This window comes from Pipistrellus hanaki (genome assembly GCF_964339955.1).
Source record: "Pipistrellus hanaki genome assembly, chromosome: 12".
NCBI classification, from domain to species: domain Eukaryota; kingdom Metazoa; phylum Chordata; class Mammalia; order Chiroptera; family Vespertilionidae; genus Pipistrellus; species Pipistrellus hanaki.
The window spans coordinates 59,202,299-59,227,836 of NC_140514.1; the positions used below are offsets into that span (position 1 = coordinate 59,202,299).

General features: G+C 49.0%; 1 protein-coding gene across 1 annotated transcript in view; it reads left to right on the top strand.

Annotated features, from left to right (window-relative positions):
- IL1RL2 (interleukin 1 receptor like 2) overlaps nt 1-25,279 on the top strand; it is a 46,589-nt gene extending 21,310 nt beyond the window's left edge. The window contains exons 7-11 of the mRNA XM_084900508.1: nt 32-161; nt 785-924; nt 11,035-11,178; nt 18,912-19,073; nt 21,171-25,279. Of these exons, the coding sequence (XP_084756634.1) occupies nt 32-161; nt 785-924; nt 11,035-11,178; nt 18,912-19,073; nt 21,171-21,538 (944 nt within the window). The 3' untranslated portion in view covers nt 21,539-25,279. The remainder of the gene's footprint in view (nt 1-31; nt 162-784; nt 925-11,034; nt 11,179-18,911; nt 19,074-21,170) is intronic.
- Nucleotides 25,280-25,538: the final 259 nt, after the last annotated feature.

The window sequence follows — 25,538 nt, forward strand, 5'->3', positions numbered from 1 at the left end:
GGTTCACCGAGTGTTGTGAATGTGGTTTCAGGCTCCTCCCTCACTGTGAACTGCAACATCACAGACTCCAGGGACAACACCAACCTGCGCTGCTGGCGGGTCAACAGCACCTTGGTGGACCACTACTACCCAGAGTCCAAGCGGGTCCGAGAAGGAAACGAGTAGGTGTTCTGTCGTCCTGGCCTCTGCCAGCCAGCGGCACTTCCTCCAGTTCAGTGATGGGTTAGCGCTGCTCCCGAGAAGGTTCCTGCCTCTGGTCGCTTCCTTTGGCTTTGTCTGGAGAAGATCTCAGTGCTCTGCGTGGGGAGCAACTGTTCAATGATCCTCACTCTCCTGTCCTCATTCCAGAGGAGGTGACGGGGCGTGGCCTGCGGGGAGGAGATCAGTGTCTGTCAACTGCCACTGAGCACCAGACATCCCCAGGCACGTGATGGACCAGAGGCCTTCAGCCTTAAGCAGCAAAACCCATGGCGATACAGGAACCCTTGGGGAGCAGTGCATGGTCATTAGCTGATTGAGGGCAGAGAACGTGTCAATAAGTTAGGGAAGTGGAGAGGGAGAGGGGATGTCCTTTGGGGCAGAGGATGGAGTCTACAGTGTCCCCAGGAGAATGCAAGTTTAGAACTACACCATGCACACCCCTCCCTGAGCTACTCGGGGAAGTGCTCATAGCACACGGTGGCTGGAGTGTCTCTAGGAAAGAGCCTGGTTCTCCAGACGAGGGATCCTGAAACTCTTTGGGGAAGATATGACTCAGGCACTGATGCTGACTCCTCTTCCACAGAACCTGCGTTGTGTTTAAGGAACACGCTGTTTACACAGTTAGCATAACCTTTTTAGAAGTGAAAATGGAAGATTACGGCTTTCCCTTCACATGCCATGCTGGCTTCATGTCTGCGGCACACTTCCTGCTAAGGCCCCCAGGTAAGGTTCCCGTGGGCGAGGTACTGCTCAGAGGGCTCAAATGGTGCATGGACACACTCGGAAGACAAGTGGTGTGAAATGCAAGCGTGAGGCAGCAGGGTGGTGGGCACAGACATACCCAGCATGAGGTCCGAGGTGAGTCTGAGAAGGCTTTCTAGGCTCTTCGACTCCAGTGTGGGGGTGCCATATAAATATACGTGGAATGGGTGTGGAGTGCCATATAAACATATGTGCAATATGTGGGGAGTGTGTGTGGGGTGCCATATAAACATACGTGCAATGTGTGGGGGTGCCATATAAACATACCTGGAATGTGTGTGGGTGCCATATAAACATACGTGCAATGTGTGGGGAGTGTGTATGGAGTGCCATATAAACATACGTGGAATGTGTGGGGAATACCATTTGAACACGTGGAATGTGTGGGGAGTGCCATATTATCAGATGTGGAATGCATAGGGAGTGACATGTTAACAGATGTGGAGGTGTTCTCTGCCAAAGTTCTGGAAAACAGGTGTTCCTGTACCAAACCTGATTGCTCAATGTTTATAACATGTGCTTGTGATTTTCAGCCTTTAGGTGGTTTGTTATAAACAATTTCATATGAAAGTAAAATCTTTGTGTATGTTTTTATCAGGTACGTTTGTTACATTATCTGTAGAGGCTGAAGCAGAGGCGTTCAGATGTATGCACACACAGAGCTCACTGCTGCCCACTGGAGGGGACGCACCGGGAGATCCTGACGCCGTGCTCACACCCTGGGCAGCTTACACTGCCAGCGGGCGAGGGCAGGGGCCTGAGGACCCTGTAGAATGCTGACGTGCCCCTTAGCAAGACCGTACTCTTGATTCTATTGACACCAGCTGGTTTCCTTGGCACACTGCATGAAGAGGGGGCTGGCCTTAACAGTGTCCCTTGATGACTGGTTTAACCGTGCTTGCGTGTGTCTAGCTGGAGAGGTGTGTCTGGAATGTAACACCAACATGAGCTCAGTGGTGCTGTGTGGAGCTTGTGCCTGGCCCCTGGCCTCCTGCATGTCCATCGCCCCTTCCAATGACGATGAGCAGGGGTGCATCCACACAGCTGGCAGTCCTGACGCACGTGCGTGGCCCCGAGGCCATAGTCACTCTGCCCCAAGTGCTTCAGCCATGAGTGAGCGCCCGGCACCGCTCTCCTCACCTGGGCCCTGGGAACTCTCTGGGTTGCAGCAGGTGGAAGAAGCCTTGGGCCCATCAGCCGTTATTGTTCATTTTTACTCTTCTTAACGGCTTTCTCTTGTCATAGAAAGTAAATTTTTAAAGTATTTTTGTTGGTTTTAGAGAGGTAGGGAGAGGGGGATAGGAACATCAATGACGAGAGAGAATCATTGATCAGCTGCCTCCTGCACGCCCACACTGGGGATCCAGCTGCAACCCAGGCATGTGCCCTGACCAGGAATCAAGCCATGACTTCTGGTTAATAGGTTGACGTTCAACCACTGAGTCCTACAGATCAGGCAGACAGGTAAAAAGTAATTTTCGATGGTTTCCCCCAATAATCTTGAGCATCTGTCTCTCTTCGTGGCACAGCTGAGCGATTCTTGAGGCTCTGTCACCAGTGCAGTCCTTTCTGCATCTTCCTCCCTGGTGACCTCTCAGGGCTTCAGTGCGGGCTCTGTGCAGGTGCAGCCACAGGGCCAGCCGCCGTCTCCCTCTGCTCCCAGGTGGCATTGCCAGCTGCTTGCTGGGCTAATTCTGAACTTTGGGAGAGAATGATGTGGTCAGTGTAGCTGATTGGGCCTAGGGGGCTCATTGCTGCATCATGATGTAGCATGTAGCTGTAGTTCATTTTATTGCCGAATCCTATTTAATTGAATAACGAAATCACAATTTATCTATCCTACTATAAATACATCATCATTGGAGCGGTTCCCACTTTGGAGCTATTCATAAACAATGCTGCTGGGACATTTCAGGCTGAGTTGGTAGTCGGAGAGGCAGTCCTCCGTGGCATATCCCTGGGAGTGGAGCCACAGAGGACTCAGAGCCACCCCAGAGAGAGGAAGGGAGGAGACTGCACAAGACTCCAGGAACTGGAATTGAAATCAGCGCCACACTGTTGTCTGTGTTGATGGGGGCTGTGCGTATATGCTCTTTGGCCACTCTCTTCGCCTTCTTTCATCCAGTCGCCCACACCTTAGCCTCCTTTAAGATCCACGCCTCTGGACCTATTTTGTTCATTAGATTCCATGTATTAGTGAGATCATATAGTGTTTGTCTTTCTCTGACTGGCTTGTTTCACTTAGCATGATACTCTCCAGGCCCCTCCATGCTGTCTCAAATGGTAAGAGCTCCTTCTTTTTTACTGTTGCATAGTGTTCCATGGTGTAAATGTACCACAGCTTTTTATCCACTGTCTGCTGGTGGGCATTTGGTTACCTATACTAATAAAAGGATAATATGCTAATTAGACTGGATAGACCAGACATCTTCCGATGTTCTTCTGGACAAAGCCACGGTGGCAGGGCTGAGGCAGAGATGGTTAAGGGTGATGAGGCAGGCAGGGGAGCAGTTAGGGGCATCAGGTGGGCAGGCAGAGGGGGTAGGGGTGATCAGGCAGGCAGGCAGAAGCAGTTAGGGGTGATCAGGTGGGCAGGCAGAGATGGTTAGGGGCGATTAGGCAGGCAGGGAGAAGAGTTAAGGGTTAGGGGAGATGAGGCAGGCAGAGTGGTTAGGGGCAATCATGCAGGCAGGCATAGTGGTTAGGGGCAATCAGGCAGATAGGCAGAGTGGTTAGGGGCGATGAAGCAGGCAGGCAGAGTGGTTAGGGGCAATCAGGCAGATAGGCAGAGTGGTTAGGGGCGATGAAGCAGGCAGGCAGAGTGGTTAGGGGCAATCAGGCATGCAGGCAGGCCAGTGGTTAGGAGCCAGCAGTTCCAGATTGAGAGAGGGTACAGGCTGGTTGAGGGACTCTTCCTCCTTCTCCCCCTCCCCACCCCACTTCCGACCTGCATGACTTTCATGCACGTGGGCCTCTGGTTGTAAATATTGCTTCTATGAATGTAGGATTGTGTGTATTCTTTCTGACTGGTGTTTGGGGACTCCCTAGATATATTCCCAGAAGTGAGATGGAAAGGCAGTTTCATTTTTAATTTTTGTGAGGAAACTGTACTGTTTTCCACAGCAGCTGCACCAAGCTTTATCTTCACTAACATTGCACTAGGATTTCCTTTCTCCACATCCTCCCCAACACTTGTCATTTGTTGATTTGCTGACAGGTGTGAGGTGATAATTCATTTTCATTTTAATTAGCAACTTTCTGATGATTAGAGATGTTGAGCATTATTTAATATACGATTGGCCATCTGTATGTGCTCTTTGGAGGAGTATCTATTCAGATGGTTTGCTATATTTTAATTGGCTTATTTGTCTTCCTGTTGTACTTTATTTTTTTGTTGTAATAGTAAATGGTATTGTTTTCTTATATTTTTATTAATTTCATGGAGGAAGGGAGAGGAAAAGAGAGATAGAAACATCAATGATGAGAGCGAAGCATTGATCAGCTGCCTCCTGCATGCCCTCTAGGGAAATTGAGCCTGGAACCTGGGCATGTCCTCTTGTCCGGAATTGAACCCAGGACCCCTCAGTCCATGGATGGGTGCTCTATTAACTGAACCAAACTGGCTAGGGCATTTTCTATTTCTGATAGTTCATTATAAGTGTATAAAAATGCCACTAATCTGGATGTTAATTTTGTATCCTGCTACTTTGCTGAATTCATATGTTAGACTAGAGGCCCAGTGCATGAAATTCGTGCACAGGGTGTGTGTGAGGGGGTGTCCCTCAGTCCAGCCTGCACCCTCTCCAATCTGAGACCCCTTGATGGATGTCCGACTGCCCGTTTAGGCCCGATCCCACTGGGATTCACAATCTGGGACTTCTGGCTTCCAACTACTCACCTGCCTGCTTGACCCTAACCTCTTCTGCTTGCCAGCCTGATCGATGTCTAACTGCTCCTCTGCTGGCCTGGTAACCCCTAACTGCCCTCCCCTGCAGGCCTGGTCCCCCCATACTGTCCTTCCTTCCCTACAGGCCTGATCCCCCCTAACTGCCCTGCCCTGCAGGCCTGGTCACCCCTAACTGCCCTCTCCTGCCTGCCTGGTCACCCCTAACTGCTCTCCCCTGCTGGCCTGGTTCCCCCCCAACTGCCCTCCTCTATAGGCCTGGTTCCCCCCAACTACCCTCCCCTGTAGGCCTGACTCTCCCCCCCCCCCCCCCCATGCCCTCACCTGCAGGCCTGATTGTCCCTAACTGCTCTCCCTTGCAGGCATGGTCCCTCCCAACTACCCTCCCCTGCTGGCCATCTTGTGGCGGCCATCTTGTGTCCACATGGGGGCAGCCATCTTGTGTGTTGGAATTATGGTCAATTTACATATTAGATAGGATTTAACAGTTTTTTGGTGGAGACTTCCTGGTTTTCTATGCACAATATCATGTTATTGGTGAATAATGACAGATTTGTTTCCTCCTTTCCAATATAGATACCTTTTATTTCTGTGGCCAAGACTTCCAGTACTATGTTGAATAGGTGCTGAAAGCAAACATCCCTTCCTGTTCCTGATCTTAAGGGAAACACTTTGGGGTTTTGCTCAATGAGTATGATGTTGGCTGTGGGTTTGTCATATGTGGCCTTTATTACACTGAGGTATGTTCCCTCTATTTCCACTTTGCTGAGAGTTTTTATCATAAATGGGTGCTGGATTTTATCAAAATTTTTTGTGTACCTATTGATATGACCATATGGTTTTTATCTTTCATTTGTTTTTCGTGATTTATCATATTTATTGAATTGTGAATATTTTACCAGCCTTGCATCCCTGGAATAAATCTCAACTGATTATGGTCTATGATCTTCTCAATTTGTTAATATTTTGTTGAGGATTTTAGCATCTATGTTCATCAGGAATATTGGCCTATGATTTTCTTTCTTTGTAGTATCTTCATCCAATTTTGGAATTAGGGTAATGATGGCTTTGTAAAGAGCTTTAAAGTCTTTCCTCATCTTGGATGTTTTGGGATAGTTGGTGAAGGGTGGGTGTTGATTCTTCTTGTGCGCTTGATAAAACTCACCTATGAGGCCATCGTCCATGGCTTTTGTTTCCTGGGAGAATTTTTTATTACTGCTTCAATTTCATTAGTTGTTATTGACCTATTCAGGTTTTCTGATTCTTTCTGAATGAGTTTGGAAGATTGTATGTTTCTAGGAATTTGTCCCTTTTGCCCAGATTGTCCAATTTTTTTGGCATATTTTCTTACAATTATTTGTATTTCTGTGGTGTCGATTGCTACTTCCCCTCTTTTATTTATGATTTTATTTATTTGGGTTCTCTCTCTTTGTTTCTTGGTGAGTCCATCTAAATGTTCATCAACCTTATTTGTCTTTCCAAAGAACCATTTCTTGGTTTTATTTATCTTTTGCTTTTTTTTATTTTTTGGCCTCTATGTCATTTATTTCCACTTCCTTCTTTATTGTTTCATTTATTCTACTTCTTCTGGTCCTTGTTTGTTGTTCTTTTTCTAGTTAGTTTAGGTGTAGGGCTCAGTTATTTATTTTAGATTTTTATTGCTACTTGAGCTAAGCCTGTAATGCTGTGAACTTCCCTTTCAGGACTCTTCTCATTGTGTCCATATATTTTGGGTTGTTGTGTGTGCATTTTCACTTGTTTTTATTTCTTTCTTGATCTAATTGGTAACCCACTCATTGTTTAATAACATACTATTTAGCCTCCATTTTTTTTTGAAATTTCTTGAGGGTTTTTAAAATTGTAGTTGATTTCTAGTTTCATGCCACTGTGAGCCAAGAAGATATTTAATAAGATTTCAACCTTCTTGAATTTATTAAGATTTATTTTGTATCAACCATTTGGCCTATCTTTGAGAATATTCATTATAAATTCAAGGATAATGTATATTCTGTTGCTTTGGGGTGAAATGGTCTGTAAATTTCAATTAAATCCATCTGACCTAGTGTGTGTGTGTGTGTGTGTGTGTGTGTGTGTGTGTACGCACACACATGTGCCTATATGTTTACCAGGGCTATAGCTGCTATAGTATTATGTAGTGGCCTTATTTGTCTTATTTATGGCCTTTGTTTTGAAGTCTATTTTGTTAGATATAAGCATTGTTACCTCACTTTTTTGTTTCCATTTGCATGGAATATTTCTGTTGTTGTTAATCTTCAGCTGAGGATATTTTTTCCATTGACTTTTAGAGAGAGTGCAAGGGAGGGAGGGGAAGAAAGAGAGAGAGAGAGAGAGAGAGAGAGAGAGAGAGAGAGAGAGAGAGAGAGAGAGAAACTTCAATGTGAAAGAGATACATTGATTGGTTGCCTCCTGCACACTCCCAAACTGGGATTGAACCTGCAGCCCATGTACATGCCCTTGACTGGGAATCAAACCCATGGCTATTGCTGCACGGGCTGACACTCAAACCACTGGCTTGCACTGACTAGAGCATGCATGGAATTCTTTTTCTATCCCTTCACTTCCAGTCTGTGTGAGTCCCTTGTTCTGAGGTGGGTCTCTTGTAGACAGTATACATATGGATCACATTATCTTATCCATTCAGCTACCCTATGTTTGTTTTTTTTATTAGAGCATTTAATCCATTTACTTTTAAGGTTATTATTTACTAGAGGCCTGCTGGATGAAATTCGTGCACAAGGGTGGGCGGGGGAGTGATAGCTTTGCTGGGTAGATTATTTTTGGCTGTAGGTTCTTGCTATTCATCACCTTGAATATTTCTTGCCATTCCCGTCTGGCCTGCATAGTTTCTGTTGAGAAATCAGCTGACAATCTTATGGGTGCTCTTTTATAGGTCACTACCTGCTTTTCTCTTGCTGCTTTTAATATTCTCTCTTTGTCTTTTGCTCTTGGAATTTTAATTATGATGTGTCTTGGTGTGGTCCTCCTTGGATTCCTTTTGTTTGGGGTTCTGCGGACTTCCTGGACTTGTAAGTCTATTTCTTTCCCCAGGTGGGGAAAGTTTTCTGTCACTATTTCTTCTAGTATTCTTTCGGTATCTTGCTCTCTCTCTTCTTCTGGAATCCCCATAATTCTGATGTTGGTTCGCTTGAAATTGTCCCAGAGGTTTCTTACACTATGTTCAACTTTCTGGATTCTCTTATCTTCTCCCTTCTGCAGAGGAGTGTCCTCTCGCTCTTTGTGTTCTAAATCTTTGTCTTGATTCTTGCGATCTTCCAGTCTGTTTTTAGGACTTTGTATAATATTTTTTATTTCAGACAATGTTTTCTTCACTTCTAGTTGCTCCCTTTTCATATCCTCATAGGTGTCATTTATTTTATCAGCCTTTTTTAGGATATTGTTGAATAACCTTATAACTGTAGTTTTGAACTCAATGTCCAATCTTTTCTTTTCCTCCATCTCCTTCCTTTGTGTCCTTCTTCTTGTCTGCATTTTAGTTGTTTCCCTGATTTGATGGAATAACTTTGTGTGCTAGGTGTTCTGGTAGAGCCAAGTAGCACAGTCTTCCCAGTTACCTGCGGTGGACAGTCTTGGTGTAGCCCTTTATGGGCTGTGTGTGCAGTCTTGTTGTTAAGCATTGCTTATTGTTGGTATCACTGGGAAGCATTGATCTCCAAGCCAATTGGCTGTGAGGATCAGCAGTGTCTCAGCTAGGAGGGCTTCTGTATTCCGTTTGGATAGGGCGGGGTCTCAGGGTGGCGCAGACAATCTTTGGTTCCCTGTCAGTCTCGCCTTAGAAAAGTCCTGTTCCTGGAGAGTTTCGGTAGATTGGTTGCAGGCTCGCGCACCTCTTTGGTAAAGGCGCATACAAGCTTTGGATTCTAGCCAGTCCCTCCTTAGAGAAAGCCAGCCTCTGGGAGAGCTTTTGTGCTCAGCCACAGATGGGGCAGAGTCTCGGGTTGGTGCAGACAAACTTTGTTTTCCCTTCGGCTCCTCCCCAAGTCCCGCAGTAATGGCCTCTGGCTTCACACACCTCCAAGAGATCTCTGCCCGCTGCTTGACAGTCTGGCCTCTCCCTGTCTGGGGCCGTCTATCAGAGCAATAGGGTGGTTCTGTTTTCCTCTCGAACAAGAAAGCCAGCTGCGGGTTAGCTGTTCGCCCTCTCTGCGCACCGGGAGTAAGCCAGCAGCAATCTCGGTCCGGCCCTTCCTCTCCGTGCTCCGGGAGTAAGCCAGCGCCTTTTCGCGCACACAGTTCTCCATACCTTCACAGTTCCTGAGGTTCAGCGTGCCTTCTCTCTCCTTCCCAGATGGCAGAGCCTCCTCTCAGCTAGCCTTCCGGTGCTTCAGGGCAATGCCTCCCCTGTTTTTCAGTTCTAAATTCAAATTTGTTGTGGTAGGCTGCATTCGGGTGTCTACCCTATGCCGCCATCTTGGTTTCCCTCCTCACTTTCAATTTTAAATGCAACCCCAGAACCTATCACTGGCCTGCCTGGCTCCCAGACAGAAGCTTCCCTTGGAGGCGTGGTCTTTAGGTGCTAGCTCTGCAGTCTCCCTGGCACCTCTGTGCGTGGAACCAGGAAAGCAGGGGAAGAAAGTCATCCCTGAGCAGCACTTTGATTTCTCCATGTTCTTCACCACATTTCCAGCTCTGCTCTGGGCCCCTGAGCAGTGGACAAAGCAGGACAGGCTAACCGAGTATTCAGCCTGGCACTCAGCATGGGTGAGACCCACCTCCTTCCCACGCCCATATTAGCCCCTGCTAAGGACCTCTGGCCACCCTGGGCCCTCTCACCGAGGGCTCCCGAGCCTCACCCGCGGTGTGAGCGTGGTCTCCTCAGTGCGACCATTCACCGCAGGAGACCCCTGGCGGTACAGTCAGGGTTCCCAGAACAGAGCCTTCCGAAGGGAGGGAGCCTCGGCGTCCCCAGAGCTGGGAGAGGGCAGAGACGCAGAGGATGGGAGGAAGGCAGCAGCATTGAAGATGAGAAAGTAGAGGCTCAAAGAAGTGGTCAGATTCAGCTGGGCACCAGCCATGTGGGCTGGGCTTGGGAGAAGCTAGTGGGTGGCCCTTGTGATGACACAGTCTGTTTCCGGATGCCCTGCCTGGGCCCGCACCCGGGCCTGCGGTGGTGGCGGGCAATCCTGGGCCTCCGAGTGCTGGCAGCGGCGTGGCCTCGGCTGGCTGTGATCAGCCTGTTTAAGCAGAAAGTACTCTGGAAGCTCAGAGGGCGAATTCCTCCCTCCCTCGCGTCCTTCTTTGGGGACTGGAGGGTGGAGACGGCCCTGGAGGAGGTGGCGTGTGGGAGGGCCCCAGAATGAGGGGTTTCTCTCCTGGCCTCCCGCCCTCCGTCTTCCTCTGTCCTGGGCACCGCCTCCATTGGCAGCACAGGCTGGCTGTGGTGAGGAAGCAGCGGTTCCTCTTGTCCGAGACCCGGGGGAGCGTGTTTCTGTGTGCACGTCCAGGCGTCCAGGCAACTGCTCTGCTCCCGGTCAGGCCTGCCCGCAGCTTTCCCCACAACTGCTCCCTCTGCAGGGAGCTCTCAGCAGCGCAGCTTACCCGCCCTCTGGGGCTCTGACCCCGGAGACTGGGGCAGGTTGGAGTGGGCACTGGTAACCAGAGGCTGGGGCGCTGACCCCGGAGGCTGGGACGGGTTGGGGGTTGGGGTGGGCACTGGACCCCCAGAGGCTGCGGCACTGACCCCCGGAGGCTGGGGAGCACACTGGCTCCAGGCCAGGCTTGTGGAGCCAAAAGAGATGGCTTTTAAGGCACCCGAGGGCTCTGTATTTATGGCATCAATCTTGAGCAGCAGTTGTAGCAGCATCATAGGAAGAAGGTGTGGCAGTGCCAGCTGGGGGCTCTCCAAAACCTGTGCTCCTTCACATCTGGAGGCTGACAGGGGGCCAGCCCTGTGGGGCGGGCAGGGCAGCATCCTCATGCGGGGAGAGCCTCCTCCTGGGGGCGGTGCGTCCTCATGGGGCATCTTCATGGGGGGGCGTCCTCACCCAGCGGGTGGCAGCACCGCCCCGGGCCTGTGACTGAGGAAGGGAGGGGAGCACGCTCTCCCTCACTGACCTGGACGCACGCCGGGGCCTGCATGGCGGCTCTGCAGGACACAGGACTGACAGGCTGTCCTCTGCTCCCCACAGCGCCGGACGGGCGAGTGTACCTGATGGGCGGGCTGCTGGCCGCCGTGGGCGCGGCTGCGCTGGTCCTGTGCGTGTCCAGGAGGTTTAGGATCGACATTGCGCTTTGGTATCGAAGTGCCTTCATCTCCACCAGCGCCACAGTGGGTAAGTGGGGAGCCTGCGGGCCTGCCTCCGTGTGCCCCCAGTGGTGTGGCCGCTGGAGACTCTTGGTCATGCTTCTGGTCCTCGGCACCTTCGGAGGCAGGCCTCTCCCAGATGTTCATGCTGAGAAACGCCACCCAGTGCCAGCACTGTGTGCCACACCCGCCTGAGGCCGCAGCGGCCAGGGGGCAAATTCCCCAGGTCCCCAGCGGAGCCTTTAGGAGGGATCTCACAGCCACTGGTGGGAGCAAAGTGCCTTCACCAGGAACGGCCCTCACCCCGGTGGGCGGGACGGGCGTGGGCGGGATGGATGTGTGGGCGGGATGGGTGTGGACGGGATGGATGTGGGTGGGACAGGTGCCAGGGACGCCCCGCTGCCTGTGGTGCAGGCCGGGTACTTGGTGCTGGAAAATCTAAGTCGCCCACGCTCCGGTGTGAGGAGGGACAGAGTGAGTGTGAATGGAGTTCTCCATCCACTCCTTGTGTGAGCCTGGGAAGTATGGTAAGTTTTCTCTTTCTTAGTTCCAGGATGAGGAAAAGGAGGGAAGGTGGGAGGGGGGCAGGAAGGAGCGACTGGATTGAAGTCAGAAAGGCAATGGGCATACCCCAGGCACAGGCGGGCTCCCTGCTGCCGGGAGGCCAAGGCCCGCTGCCGGGCGGCTTCCCTGGAGGTTTTGGTTGGGTGGCTGATCTGGCCCCGCGGGTGCTATTCACCACGGGAACCCTCAGTGTGACTCTGAAACCAAGGAGCCAGCATCCCCACCAGTGTGGTTTTAACGGTGTTAACAGGGTGCAGCAAAAGTGAGTCTACAGCTGTGAGTACAGAAAACACAGCTTGTTCTTGTATTGACATTTATTAATTACTAGAGGCCTGGTGCATGAAAGTTCATGCCCTGGAGGGGAGTCCCTCAGCCCAGCCTGGCCTTCTCCCAGTCCGAGAGCCCTCAGGGGTGGGAGGTGACCCGGCAATCAGTGGAAGGTGATGCCCCATCACACCTCTGCTGCTACCACTGCCAGCAGCACAAGCCTCAGCTGGAGCTGGTTACCTGAGCCTCCGGCGGCCCTGGGTGGCTGGGGGCTGGTGGGACTGGGGTATTTCAGAAGCAGGCACGCACCACAGCCGGGCCCAACCCCTTGCCGCATGTCTGCTGCCCAGGCAAGGTTGAGGCAACTGGGTGCTGCCATTTTTTAGGGTGGGGCAGTCAATTAGCGTATTCCCTTCTTATTGGCTGTGGGTGCTGCCATATTTGTGAGGGTGTGATGGTCAATTAGCATATTCCCTCTTTCTTAAATAGGATTGTATTATTTTCCTTACAAATAACTATAAACCTACTTTGCTGCACCCTGTATACTTGTCTCAGAATGGACACGACCTATTCCGGCCTTGAGTAAAGTAATAAACCTGCTGTTGGTCTCCTGACTGGGTGGAAAGATTACTAGAAGACTACAAGACCCTGTGCAGCTCACGTGCATGCAGAGACACGTTTTAAGTCTTTCCGGTCCAGACCCTCGCAATGCTCACAAGAGAGGGCACAGGAAAGCAGGCGTGGACCGCGCCTTCCGAGTCCCTGCTCAGAGATGGCATCGTTTACGCTAAGTGCCTGCTCTGCATGGAGAATCACATGGCAGAGCTGCCCACATGCCCGGTGACATGTCCTAACTTGGACTTTATTTTACATGATATTTTAGAATTCAAACATGGCAGCCCTTGAGCAACAGAAGAGAAACTGCTGTTTTCATGATGACAGATTACACTGCAGAATCTTGCTGTGGCTCCTGGCCAGCGTGAGAGCCCCCTATCCTTCCAGTACCGCTGTGTACGGTTCACTGCGAGGGTCCGGACTGGCGGCTCAGCCGTGTCCCCAGAACTCTGTCACCCCCTGACCGCCGCTCAGTGAGGCCCAGCTCAGCACGAGGCGAAGGCAGCAGCTGACCCCTGCCGGCTGAGCTGAACGGAGGAGCACTCCGAGCCCCGCCCTGGGGCTGAGGGTGGGAGGTGGGAACCCAGTCAGCCAGTGGTCCTCTTCCTCTTTTATTTAATCCATAAAAGATCAGGGCACTTTGTGACTACCTTCTCCACAGCTCAGCTGTGCGTGCTCTCGGGAAGCCCCGTGGAGTGCTGGCCTGACAGCCAGCCGGTGGCGGAGGAGGCCAAGCTCCTGCGGCCTCCTTCTGGGAGGACAGCTGGTTGCCCGGGAGCCTGTGGAGCAATGGATGGCAAACACCATGTGGAGAGAGAAGCTGCCCTCCTTGTGGTCCAGTGTCCGTCCCAGGGATTAGTCAGGCTTTGTGCGTGACTCCTAGTTACTTGTGTCTGCGTCGCGGTGTTATAAGTGGGTTCTCTTCTGTAGGCCTGGCCACGCCCACGAGTTCTGTCTGCTCTCCATTCAGTCACAGGAGGCACTTTGCACACTTCCTGCCAGGGGTGCCCGTGTACAAAGCACGCAGATCTGCTCACACACCATAGGGATGCGTATGTGTGGGAAAGTTCCCGTAATCAGAACAAGCAAAACCAGAACCCAAGTAGGTGCAGTGAACACAGGGAAACAAAGGGAGAATGGCGAAATCAAGCCAGGCACTGTTCTGAGAAATCCTGGGCATGTTTTATTTATTTATTTATTTATTTATTTATTTATTTATTTAAAATATATTTTATTGATTTTATTTTTTATTTTATTTTATTTTTTTTATTTTTACATAGAGGAAGGGAGAGTGATAGAGAGCTAGAAACATCGATGAGAGAGAAACATCCATCCGCTGCCTCCTGCACTTCTCCCACTGGGTATGTGCTTGCAGCCAAGGTACATGCCCCTGACTGGAATCAAACTTGGGACCCTTCAGTCCACAGGCTGATTCTCTATCCACTGAGCCACACCAGTCAGGGCTTGGGCAGGTTTTAAAGGTGAGCTTGCGTTAGAAGCAAACATAATTATGTACTTCCTTGTGTGCTTTTCACTGAAACTTTTCAGTGGCTCCTGAGAGCACATGGCCTTTTTGGGGACAATTTTGCAAGAAACATTGTTTTCTTTACTGTTTTTGTTTTATTTTATTTCTTTACAGATGTCCCTATTCTCTCCCCCCCCCACCCCCATTTCTCCTGTCTACTGTGTTCCTGTTCCATCCCAGGCTCCACCATCCTATTGTCTGTGTCCATAGGTAATGCATATATGCATATAAGATCTTTGGCTAATCTCTTCCCACACCCCCACCCCCCACCGCTTCCTTCTAAGATTCATCAGTCTGTTCCATGTTCCCATGCCTTTGATTCTATTTTTTAGATTTAATTATTGATAGATATGTACTTACTGCCATTTCCATTTCATTGTTAATGATTTTTTCTTCTCCTTTTTTTCCTCCTTCTTCCCTGTCTCCTCATTCTCCTCCTCTTCTTCCTCCTCCTCCTCCACCTTCTTCTTCTCCTTCTTCTTTTTCTTTCTTCAGTGCCCTTTAGCCCTAGCTGGTTTGGCTCAGTGGATACAGCATCAGCCTGTGGACTGAAAGGTCCTGGGTTTGATTCCAGTCAAAGGCACATGCCTGGGTTGCAGGCTCAACCCGCAGTAGGGTGTGTGCACGAGGCATCTAATCAGTGATTCTGTCATCATTCATGTTCCAATCTCTCTTTCCCTCTTCCCTCCTCTCTGAAATCAATAAAAACAATCTCTCTATATAAAAAGCCAGTAACCAGAACACAGTAATGATGGGAATGACTGGTCACTATGATGCCCACTGTTGCCAGTGAACTTGCCCATTTGGGGTTGGGGCTGTGGAGGGCCAGCTGGCCAACCTCCTGGGGCTCCTCCCCCTGGCCAGCCCCGCCCCTGATGGGCCCCTACCACCCCGATTGGCCCACAGCCCCTCTCCTGGCCAACTCCACCCCTGGTTGCCCTCCCACACTCCAATAGGGGGCAGGGCTGGCTAGCCAACCTTCTGCAGCCCCTGTCCTGGCTGGCCCAACTCCTGATGGGACCCCACCACCCCAATCAACCTATAGCTCCCCACCACAGCTGGCCCAACAGAGTGTGGGGATGGCTGGGGAAGGGGCCTGCCAGACCCACCCCTGCTGGGCTCCCATCACCCCAATTGACCCACCGCCCCTCCCCCTAGGCAGCCCTGCTCCTAATACCCCCCATCACAATTGGGTTTGGGGCCAATTGGCCAACTGCCTGAGGCCCCTCCCCCCAGCTGGCCTCAGCCCTGATGGGCCCCTACCACCCCATTGGCCTTGCCCCAGCCAGCTTCACCCCCAGTCAGCCCCCTCACTTCAATCAGGGGTAGGGGCAGCCGGCCAACCACCTATGGCTCCTTCCCCAGGCCACTGGTACCCAATTGGCCCTGCCACCCCATTAGGGGGTAGGGCAGGGTGGCAGGCCCACCACCCACAGCCCCTCCCCATGGCCCTGATTGGCCTGCAGCCCCTCCCCCCAGCCAGCTCTGTCCCTGACCAGCCTTCTCCCCCACACCAATCAGGGGTGGGGCTGGCCAGCCAACCTCCCACGGCCCCTCCCCACAGTGGTTCCACCCCAAATCAGCCTCTCCACACCAATCAGGGGCAGAGCATACCAGCTAATCACCCATCGCCCCTCCCCACAGCCTACCTGGCCCTGATCAGGGTGGTCAGCCGGGCAACCTCCTGCCATCTCCTCCTCCCAATAAGCCAGGCCAATCCACCCCAATTGGGGCCAGGCCTGCTGAACTCTACCCATGCATGAATTCATGCACTGGTATGTGTGTGTGTGTGTGTGTGTGTGTGTGTGTGTATGAATAATGAATATCCCTCAACATTTCATGTAATACTGGTTTGGTGGTGATGAACTTCTTTAGCTTTCTCTTGTCTGTGAGGGTCTTTATCTGACCCTCAATTATAAATGATAGCTTTGCTAGGTAGAGTAATCTTGGTTGTAGGTTCTTGCTATTCATCACTTAGAATATTTCTTGCCACTCCCTTCTGGCCTGCAGTTTCTATTGTGAAATCAGTTGATAGTCATATGGGCTCTCCCTTGCAGGTAACAAACTGCTTTTCTCTTGCTGCTTTTAAGATTCTCTCTTTTTCTTTAACCCTTGGCATTTTAGTTATGATGTGTCTTGATGTGGTCCTTTTTCGGTTTCCTCTTATTTGGGACTTTCTATGCTTCCTGGACTTGCAAGTCTATTTTACCAGTAGAGGGAGTTTTCTGTCATTATTACTTCAAATAGGTTTTCAATATCTTGCTCTCTTCTCTTTCTGGCACCCCCATAATCAAATGTTAGCACACTTGAAGTTGTCTCAGAGGCTCCTTACACTATCTTCATATTTTTGGATTTGTTTTCTTTTTGCTATTCTGATTAGTTGTTTTTTTGTGTGTGTGTTTCCTCATATTCCAAATCATTGGTTTGATTCTCAGAATTCTGTACTCTACTGTTGAGTCTCTGTAAATTATTCTTTATTTTAGTTAGTGTATGCTTAATTTATGACTGGTTCTTTTTCATGTCTGACATTCTCACAAAGAATCTTGAAAGTCTCACTAAGTCCCTTGAAGCTCTTATGAATGTCCTTGAGTAACCTTATAGCCATGTTTTTTTAACTCTGTATATAGTAATTTGCTTGCTTTTACTTCATTTACTTATTTTTCTGAAGATTTATTCTGTTCTTTCATTTGTAACATGTTTATTTGTCTCCTCATTTTATTTCTCTGTGTTTGTTTCTATGTATTAGGTAGAGCTGCTGTGTCTCCTGGAATTGGCAGAGTGGCCTTGTATAGTAGGTATCCTGTAGGGCCCAGTGGCTCAGCCTCCCCAGGCACCTGAGCTGAGCACTCTAGGTATGCTCATATGTGATCTGTGAACACAGTCTTGACTTCCAGGCCAGTTGGCTGTGAGGGCTGCTGTGCAGGATATACCCTTCTGGAGCAGGACTTGGTATAGTGGGGATTTGGTGCTCACTGAGTCTTCTCCTTGAGTGTGTTGCTTATGGATGTGTACAGTTGTAATCTAGTGTGGTCTGAAGCTGCCCACTGGGTGCACTGGTTCTAGGACCTCCTGGGAAGCACAAATTCAGCCACTGCCTGGGGCCACCCATCAGGAGCTACAGAGAGATATGCAGATGGATGCTACTTGTATTGGGCTTGGAAGTGCCCAGGTGAGGCAAATCTGTGAAGCAAGGCATGCTGGTGCTAGTGCCAAGTCTTGAGCCTTTAATTGATAGTCTGGGGCCTTTTATTAGGAAATGCTGATGCCACCTTCTGCTTGTTTGAGAAAATTTAGCCAAGTCTGAATCCTGAGCCAGGACAGGCCATTCATATGGAAAAGCCTCTGCGAACAGCTTGGGTGGGCCTGCAAGTTGGACGAGGCAGGGTCTCAAGGAATCACCAACGTGGGGCGAATAGTATGGACCACGCTGATAGAAACTCTGCCAGTCAGCTCTGAGATGGGGCATAATGACACCTATGAACATCCCTGCCTGTAAGAAAACCACTCCCGAGTTCCCGCCTGAATGTCTGTAACCCCGTTGTTCCCCATATGTCCCTGGATCCCCTAAAGTTGCCACCCAGAGCTGGTGCTCAGGAGAAGTGGAACTGTGTAACTTTGTGTACCTAGCCCTTTAAGAGGAACTGCTGGGTCTCTTCTGTTCACTCAGCCATTTGCTTACTTACAGTGCTGCATGCTTTTATTTCTGCATTTATGAATGGCCTTCTGATTATATCTGTGTCTTGTTCATCTGTACACTGAGCACAGTGGCTGTGGCCTGTAGCTGGTCAGTACACACTGGCTCACTCTGATATGGTGACGTGCTATGGTGTTTGAATTCTTAGCATGGCACAGCCAATTCCTAGAGTCTGCTCTTTGGGTTTCCTGGTAGAGTAGTGTGCAGTTTCAATGAATGAATGATGGGGTTCACCACTGGGGCTAAATTGTGAGGATGTGGCCCACTTCACCTGGTGCAGTTAGGATAGCACTCTGTTGCACAGGACCCATCAACAGTGATATTGATGCAGAGTCTTGCTTCCAGTTCTTCTTTTCAGCTGCATACCACAGGAGGTAGTATAACAAAAATGAAGGTTGCCTCTGATGGGCTTGTTAGATATGCCATGGCCCATCAGAGAGTTTCTGAGCTTGATGATAACTAAGTAGAACCTTCTCCCCGCCCCCCCGCCCCCCAAAACTGAAAAGTAAAGAGAACAAAGACTGTAAAACAAAACAGAGCTAAACTGTGGTACAACCACAGATGGGTGAAGTCTAATTGGAGTCCCGGAAGGAGAAGAGAGAGAGAAAGGAATAGATATGTTTGAAACAGTAATGACTGAGAATTACCCCAAACTAATATTAGACACTAAATCACAAATCCAGGAAGCTCAGAGAACACCTACCATGATAAATATTTTTAAAAAACCACAAAAAAACAACAACCTCGCATACACCTAGGCACGTTATTTTCAAACTACAGAAAATCAAAGATAAGAAAAAATATCCCAAAAGAAGTCAGAGGCAAAAAGTCACCTTAACCATAGAGAAACAAAGATATAAATTATCTAAATTCTCAGACACCATGCAAGCATGAAGCCAGTGAAGTGAGATATTTAAGTGTTAAAGGAATGAGATGCTGAGAGCAGCAATGCTTGGCACCACGTCAGCCTGCTGGGCACTCTGAAGCCATCAGGCCTGAGCGAAGAGGACAGCATGGTAGCAACTCCGATTTCCACCTTGTTCATGTAGGAGGACCGGTAGGAATCACTCCATGCGATCACCACCCTCTCTTTCAGACGGGAAGCTGTACGACGCCTACGTCTTGTACCCCAAGCCTCCCCAGGACCTCCAGCGCTCTGCTGTGGACACGCTGGTTCTGAGAGCTCTGCCCGAGGTGCTGGAGAGGCAGTGTGGATATAAGCTATTTATATTTGGCAGGGATGAATTTCCTGGACAAGGTATGTGTTAACTGAGGTGTAAAAACAACAAATGAATAAAAAATTAAAGGAAACTTTCCTTTCCTTTCCTTTACAAATAGTAGGGACTCTGCTTGCCTTCCCTACCAAACCACAGGCAGTCTTCTACCTCCCAGCTCCCAACCCTGAGCTGGGAGCTCAGAACCCAACTCTCTTCTCCCATACATCTCATTCCTTCAACAGGTTAACAGAGACCCTGATTGAAACACCGTGACTCTCACACTGAGCAAGGATATGGCTAAACCACCCATGTGCACAGGTGGTGGGCGGCACAGAGACTGAAAGTGGTCGCTTGCCCTGATGTCCTTGAGACTAACTGCTGAGTATTTTTTTTCAGTTTGAACATGTAAATAAGCTCATGTTTAAAGTGGATTTTCTAATCCTCAACCCCTGTCCATCCCCTACCTAAATTGAATAGGTATTTACTTCTCTCCTTTAATAGCAGTATAGCTTTGAGCTGTGTAGCTGACATCTCTGAACCTCAGTTGGCTCATCTGTCAAATGGGGTTAAGAATACTTCCCTGACTTGGTTGAGAGAATTAAATGAGTTTAAACCTAAGCAGTACTGATTAGACAATTGGTGGACAAAGATCCCTCCTTTGATGGCTATAAAGTCAGTGGCTAAAATTTGAAATAAGTCTCATTTTCTACTCACCAGGAAATCAATATTACTACTTTATTGCACATGGTAGTGGCTTATTCTGGGCTGCTTTAAAAGGTTTCTAACTATTTTGGATTTATAGGCTACTTATGCCCACAGAGCGACCATAGCTATATCTCCGCCCAGAACTCTCCATGTTCAGAAATCACCCTCTATGCCAAAACCGGTTTGGCTCAGTGGTAGAGCGTCGGTCTGCGGACTGAAAGGTCCCAGGTTTGATTCCGGTCAAGGGCATGTACATTGGTTACGGGCACATCCATGGTAGAGGGTGTGCAAGAGGCAGCTGGTCGATGTTTCTCTCTCATCGACGATTCTAGCTCTCTATCTCTCTCCCTTCCTCTCTGTAAAAAAATCAATAAAATATATTTTTAAAAAAGAGAGAAAGAAAAGAAATCACCCTCTATGACCCTCTATGAGGAAATGAAAATTCAGTCCAGTGCTTGTGGTAAACATGTTGAAGAGCTCTCATTTCATAAGCGGACCAATCTCCATTCATTCATTCATTCATTCATTCATTCAGCAGATATTTATTGAGAACTTGCTTTTTTTTCCAGGTGGTGTTCTAGGCTCTAGAAATGTGAAAACTAACGGGAACTACAAAGTCTGCTTTTGGAGAGGTTATCTGTTCATATGTTCTACGAATAAGGAGGATATAAAACTTGGTCTTTATTCTGAAAAAGACCAACTTATTTCAGGAACTCTCCCATCCCTGCCACCAGAACCAATCAGGATATATAAATCCTGGTCATTTAAATAGCTATGACACATAAGAGGAAAACACGAATAAAGATTAAAATGACATTTGAGTTAACTGCTTATTCTTTTTAAAAAAAATATATTTTATTGATTTTTACAGAGAGGAAGGGAGAAGGATAGAGAGTTAGAAACATGGATGAGAGAGAAACATCGATAAGCTGCCTCCTGCACACCCCCTGCTGGGGATGTGCCCACAACCAAGGTACATGCCCCCGACCGGAATCGAACCCGGGACCCTTCAGTCTGCAGGACGACGCTCTATCCACTGAGCCAAACCAGTTTCAGCTTAACTGCTTATTCTTTTAAAATATATTTATTTTTTAAAAATATGTTCATCACCTTATACCAGACCTTCAGCTAAGTCTGGCAAAACTAGGCATGATCAGATGAGCAGTTCGTGCCTGTGTGAGCCGAGGAAAGTGACATACCAACAACTACTATCAAAACACGTGGTTCTTGAGTGTAAAGGACCAGTGTTTCAGGGGCAGTGAGGAAGCTTTCAGAGAGGGAGATGCATGTCAAAAGACAACTCTCGTTAATCCATTGCTAAGTCATGTCTGTTTTAATGTCATTCTTAGGGTCCATTTCTAAGGCTCTCAGGAGCAGTAAGATCCAGGCTGCTTTACTCATGAGGTCTTCTGCTTCTTTTCCTCTGTGTGCAGCTGTGGCCAATGTCATCGATGAAAACATTAAGCTGTGCAGGCGACTGATCATCATCTTAGCTCCTGAACCGCTGGGCTTTGACCTGCTAAAGAACATGTCAGAAGAACAGATTGCAATCTACAATGCTCTCATCCAGGACGGGATGAAGGCCATTCTGATTGAGGTGGAGAAAGTCTGGAGCTATGCCTCCATGCCAGTGTCGATCCAGTATCTCAGACAGAAGCACGGGTCCATCCAGTGGAGCGGGGACGCCGCAGCGGGGGCACCGTGTGCGAAGGCCCGGTTCTGGAAAAAAGTGAGGTACCGCATGCCGCCCAAAAGGTTTCCACCGCCTTCCACGGCCAGCTCCGGAGCTCACGCCCTGTGACCTCACAGCTGGCAACAGCTGGCAAGCGGGAGGCCACCTGGCAGGTTTTTATCCCGGCATGGAGAGTTGGCCCTCAGGAAGTGGCTCACAGCTGACAAGGTGCACTGCATTCATCCACCAGAACTTGGAGTCTGTCATTGTGGACTTGTGAGAGAGACTGTTTATTTTTGTGTTTTGTTTTTGTTTTAAAAATATGGTTTTATTGACTTCAGAGAGGAAGGGAGAAAGAGAGACAGAAACATCAATGATGAGAGAGAATCATTGACCGGCTGCCCCCTGCAAGTCCCACACTGGGGATCTAGCCTGCAACCTGGGCACATGCCCTGATGGGGAATCGATCCGTCATTTCCTGGTTCATACGTCGATGCTCAACCACTGAGCCACACCAGTCGGGTGAGAGGGACTGTGTTCATTTGCTTGTTTTGGGCAGAGATGCTTCTTTAGGGAAAGACATCCCCTCTCTAGAAGGCCCTCATTCACTTATGGCTCTGAACCCCATGAACACTTGCTGGACATGGAGTGGACTTGAGCCCCTGAGAAGCGGGACACAGGGCGCTGTGGGCTTGTAATTCAGATGTCCAGAAGCTGGCACATGGTGTGGCACCTGTGAGACCAGAGCTGGGAGCCTGGTGGTCGGGGAGGGCAGGAGGCAGGGTGTGGGGTGGAGGGCTGGCAAGGAGAATGTCAGTTTTTACGCCTGACCAGTGTCCACAGGGCCCTGTCCTTAGGGGACATGTGCTATCTGTGAAATATACAGCCATGATCTCAGTCTGAGCAGGTGATACCGGAAGCGACTTAGAGGTCACCCAGACCAGTGGGGTAACAGTGGCGACACTGTCATTGTGGGGTAATGGGCGACACTGTCATTGCCCATTAATCAGCCTCTGGTGAGTAAGTCACACTTCACTTGTTTTTCCAGCTGGCTCACGTCAGCCAGAACGCTGAGCAACATGTGAGAGGCATGGCTACCACCTGAGATGATGTCATTATGGTCCAAGTAAACAAGTGACCTCGTCACAGGGCAGGCCATGATGTAACAAGTCACAAAGAATCTCGATACTACAAATAGCTGTCATTCTTGTCACAGCTTTCAAAGACCCTGTCTTGAGGAGCCCATTCTATGGTAAATGACACTGAGCCTTAAAAAGTGGCCTGCTAGGGTGCACAATTAATATTCAGAAACTGGTGGCATTTTTATATGCCGATAATGAACTACGAGAAAGAGAAATTAAGAGAACAATCTCATTTACAACTATAACAACAAAAATAAGATAACTAGGAATAAATTTAACCAAGGAGATTACTCAGAAAATTATAAGACACCGAAGAAAGAAATAGATGAAGATACACATAAGTGGAAGCATATACTGTGTTCATAGATAGGAAGAATTAACATCATTAAAATGTCCATACTACAGAAAGCAATCTACAGATTCAATGCAATTTCTATCAAAATACCACTGGTGTATTTCACAGAACTAGAACAAATATTCCAAAAAATTTATGTGGAACAACAAAAGGCCCTGAATAGCCCAAGTAATCTTGAGAAAGAAGAACGAGTTGAAGATACCTGATATCAAACTATACTACAAGGCTGTAGAAATCAAAACAGCATGGCATTGGCATAAAACCAGACACATAGACCAATGAAACAGAATAGAGAGCCCAGAGATCAACCATGGCTTATTGTCAATATCTAACAAAGGAGACAAAGACATACAATGGGGGGAAGACAGTCTCTTCAATAGTGGTATTGGGAAAATTGGACAAACCAAACAAAAAACAAACAAACAAAAACAACAACAACAACAACAAAAACTACACCACCTCCTTACACCACACACAAGAATAAATTAAAAATGGATTAAAGACTCAAATGTTATTCTCAAAACTATAAATCCCAGAAGAAAACACAGGCAGTGAAATCTTGGATATGTCTTATAGCAATATTTTTTTCTGTAACTCCTCGGGCAAGGGAAACAAAACAAACATAAACAACTTGGACCACATCAAACTAAAAGGTTTTGCAAAGCAAAGGAAACTATCAACAAAATGGAGACAACCCACTGAACAGGAGAACATATTTACCAATGATGCATCTGATATGGGGTTAATACCCAAAATTTATAAAGTGCTTATACAACACAACACCAAAAAACAATTCGATTAAAAATGGGCAAAGAACATGAATAAATACTTCCCCAAAGAGGGCATGGAAAGATGTTCAATGTTACTAGTGATCAGAAAAATTCAAATGAAACCACAATGTGATATCACCTCACACCTGTCAGAATGGCTATCATCAATAAATCAACAGACACCGAGTGCTGAGGATGGGGAGAAAAGGGAACCTCAATTCACTGCTGGTGGGAACGCAGACTGCTGCAGCCTTTAAGGAAAACAGTATGGAGTTTCTTCAATAAATTAAAAATGGATCTGCTTTGTAACCATTCACCCCACTTCTGAGAATATCTCCAAAGAAATCTCAAAACACTGATTTGAAATACATGCAACCCAATGTGCATTGCTTTTAACAGCCGAGATATGGAAACAGCCCAAGCGCCCCTCAGTAGGCGAAGGTACATCTACACCATGGAATACTACATGGCTGTAAAAAAGAAGGAGCTCTTACCGTTTGAGACAGCATGGAAGGACCTGGAGATTATCATGTTAAGTGAAATAAGCCAGTCAGAGAAAGACAAACACCATATGATCTCACTGATGTGGAATCTAATGAACAAATTAACTAACAAAATAGAAACAGACTCACAGATACAGAGAACAGACTGACAGCTGTTGTGGGGCTGGTGAAATAGGGAGGGATTAAGTAAAAAACCAAAACCTGGCTGCTCTGGCCAGAATGCACGTGTCCCAGTCGATTCACTTGTTGCAATCCGAGCACCCAGTCGCCTGGTATTAGTTGGTGGGCCCTTGGCAGGTGATCAGGCCACAAAGGAGGAGCCCTGTTGGTGTCTGACCAAAGGGCCAAGGGAGCTCCGTTGCCAGTCCTGCACGGAGGGCACAGGAGAAGTCGGCCACTTGGAAGAGCCCCCGACGGTGCTGGCACCTGGCCTCACCCCCAGAGCTGCGAGGAAGCAGTTTCACCTGTGGGCGAGCGCCCAGTTGGTATTTTGCTCTAAAGTCTAAGCAGGTGCTGATCCCCAGGGACAGGAGGGCTGAGTGGGAGAACAGTGGCCCGCGAGGGCGGACGGGCGGGGCAGGAGGTGTTAGGGGCAGAGGGTCAGGCAGGTCTGGGCTTGCCTCCCAGGCGGTGGGTGATGTGGGCTTTCTGGGGGAGCTTAAGGGATAAGAACGCATTCTGGACTTTCAGGGTTTATATTCCCAGTGACCTGGTGTTGCATATTTCCCCCATCATGCTCAGGTCCTAACTCGACATCTAGCTGCTCTTTATTTTATTTAGTGTTTGCTCCTTAAAGAATTTTAAATAGTGACAATATCTATAACACGACAGTTACCATCCCAGCGCTTGTAGGTACAGTTCAAGGTCATCAAGCACATCCCTGTGTCACCGGCAGCATGGTCCCAGCGCTCCGCTCCCCAGAGGGGATCCTGAGGCCCAGGCCCTCCGGCTCCTGGTCACTCCGCCTTCTGCGCCATGAGCTGGCTGCACGGTGCCTCCCGGAGCCCACCCTGGGCCTGTGCCTCCCGGTGCCCACGCTGGGCCTGTGCCTCCCGGTGCCCGCCCTGGGCCTGTGCCTCCCGGTGCCCACCCTGGGCCTGTGCCTCCCGGTGCCCGCCCTGGGCCTGTGCCTCCCGGTGCCCGCACTGGGTAGGTGTGTCCTGGTGGGCTATGCCTCCGGTGCCCGCCCTGGGCCTGTGCCTGGCTATTTCGGGAGCAGCGTGCCCCAGGCTCCCAGATCTAGGGGCTTCGGTTCCTTATTCCTAGCTAGTCCTCCCTCCTTCCTCTCTTCCCGCCTAGCATGGAACAGTGAGACCCAACAGGTAAATCTCCGCACCTGGTTCCACTCTGACGGGTGTC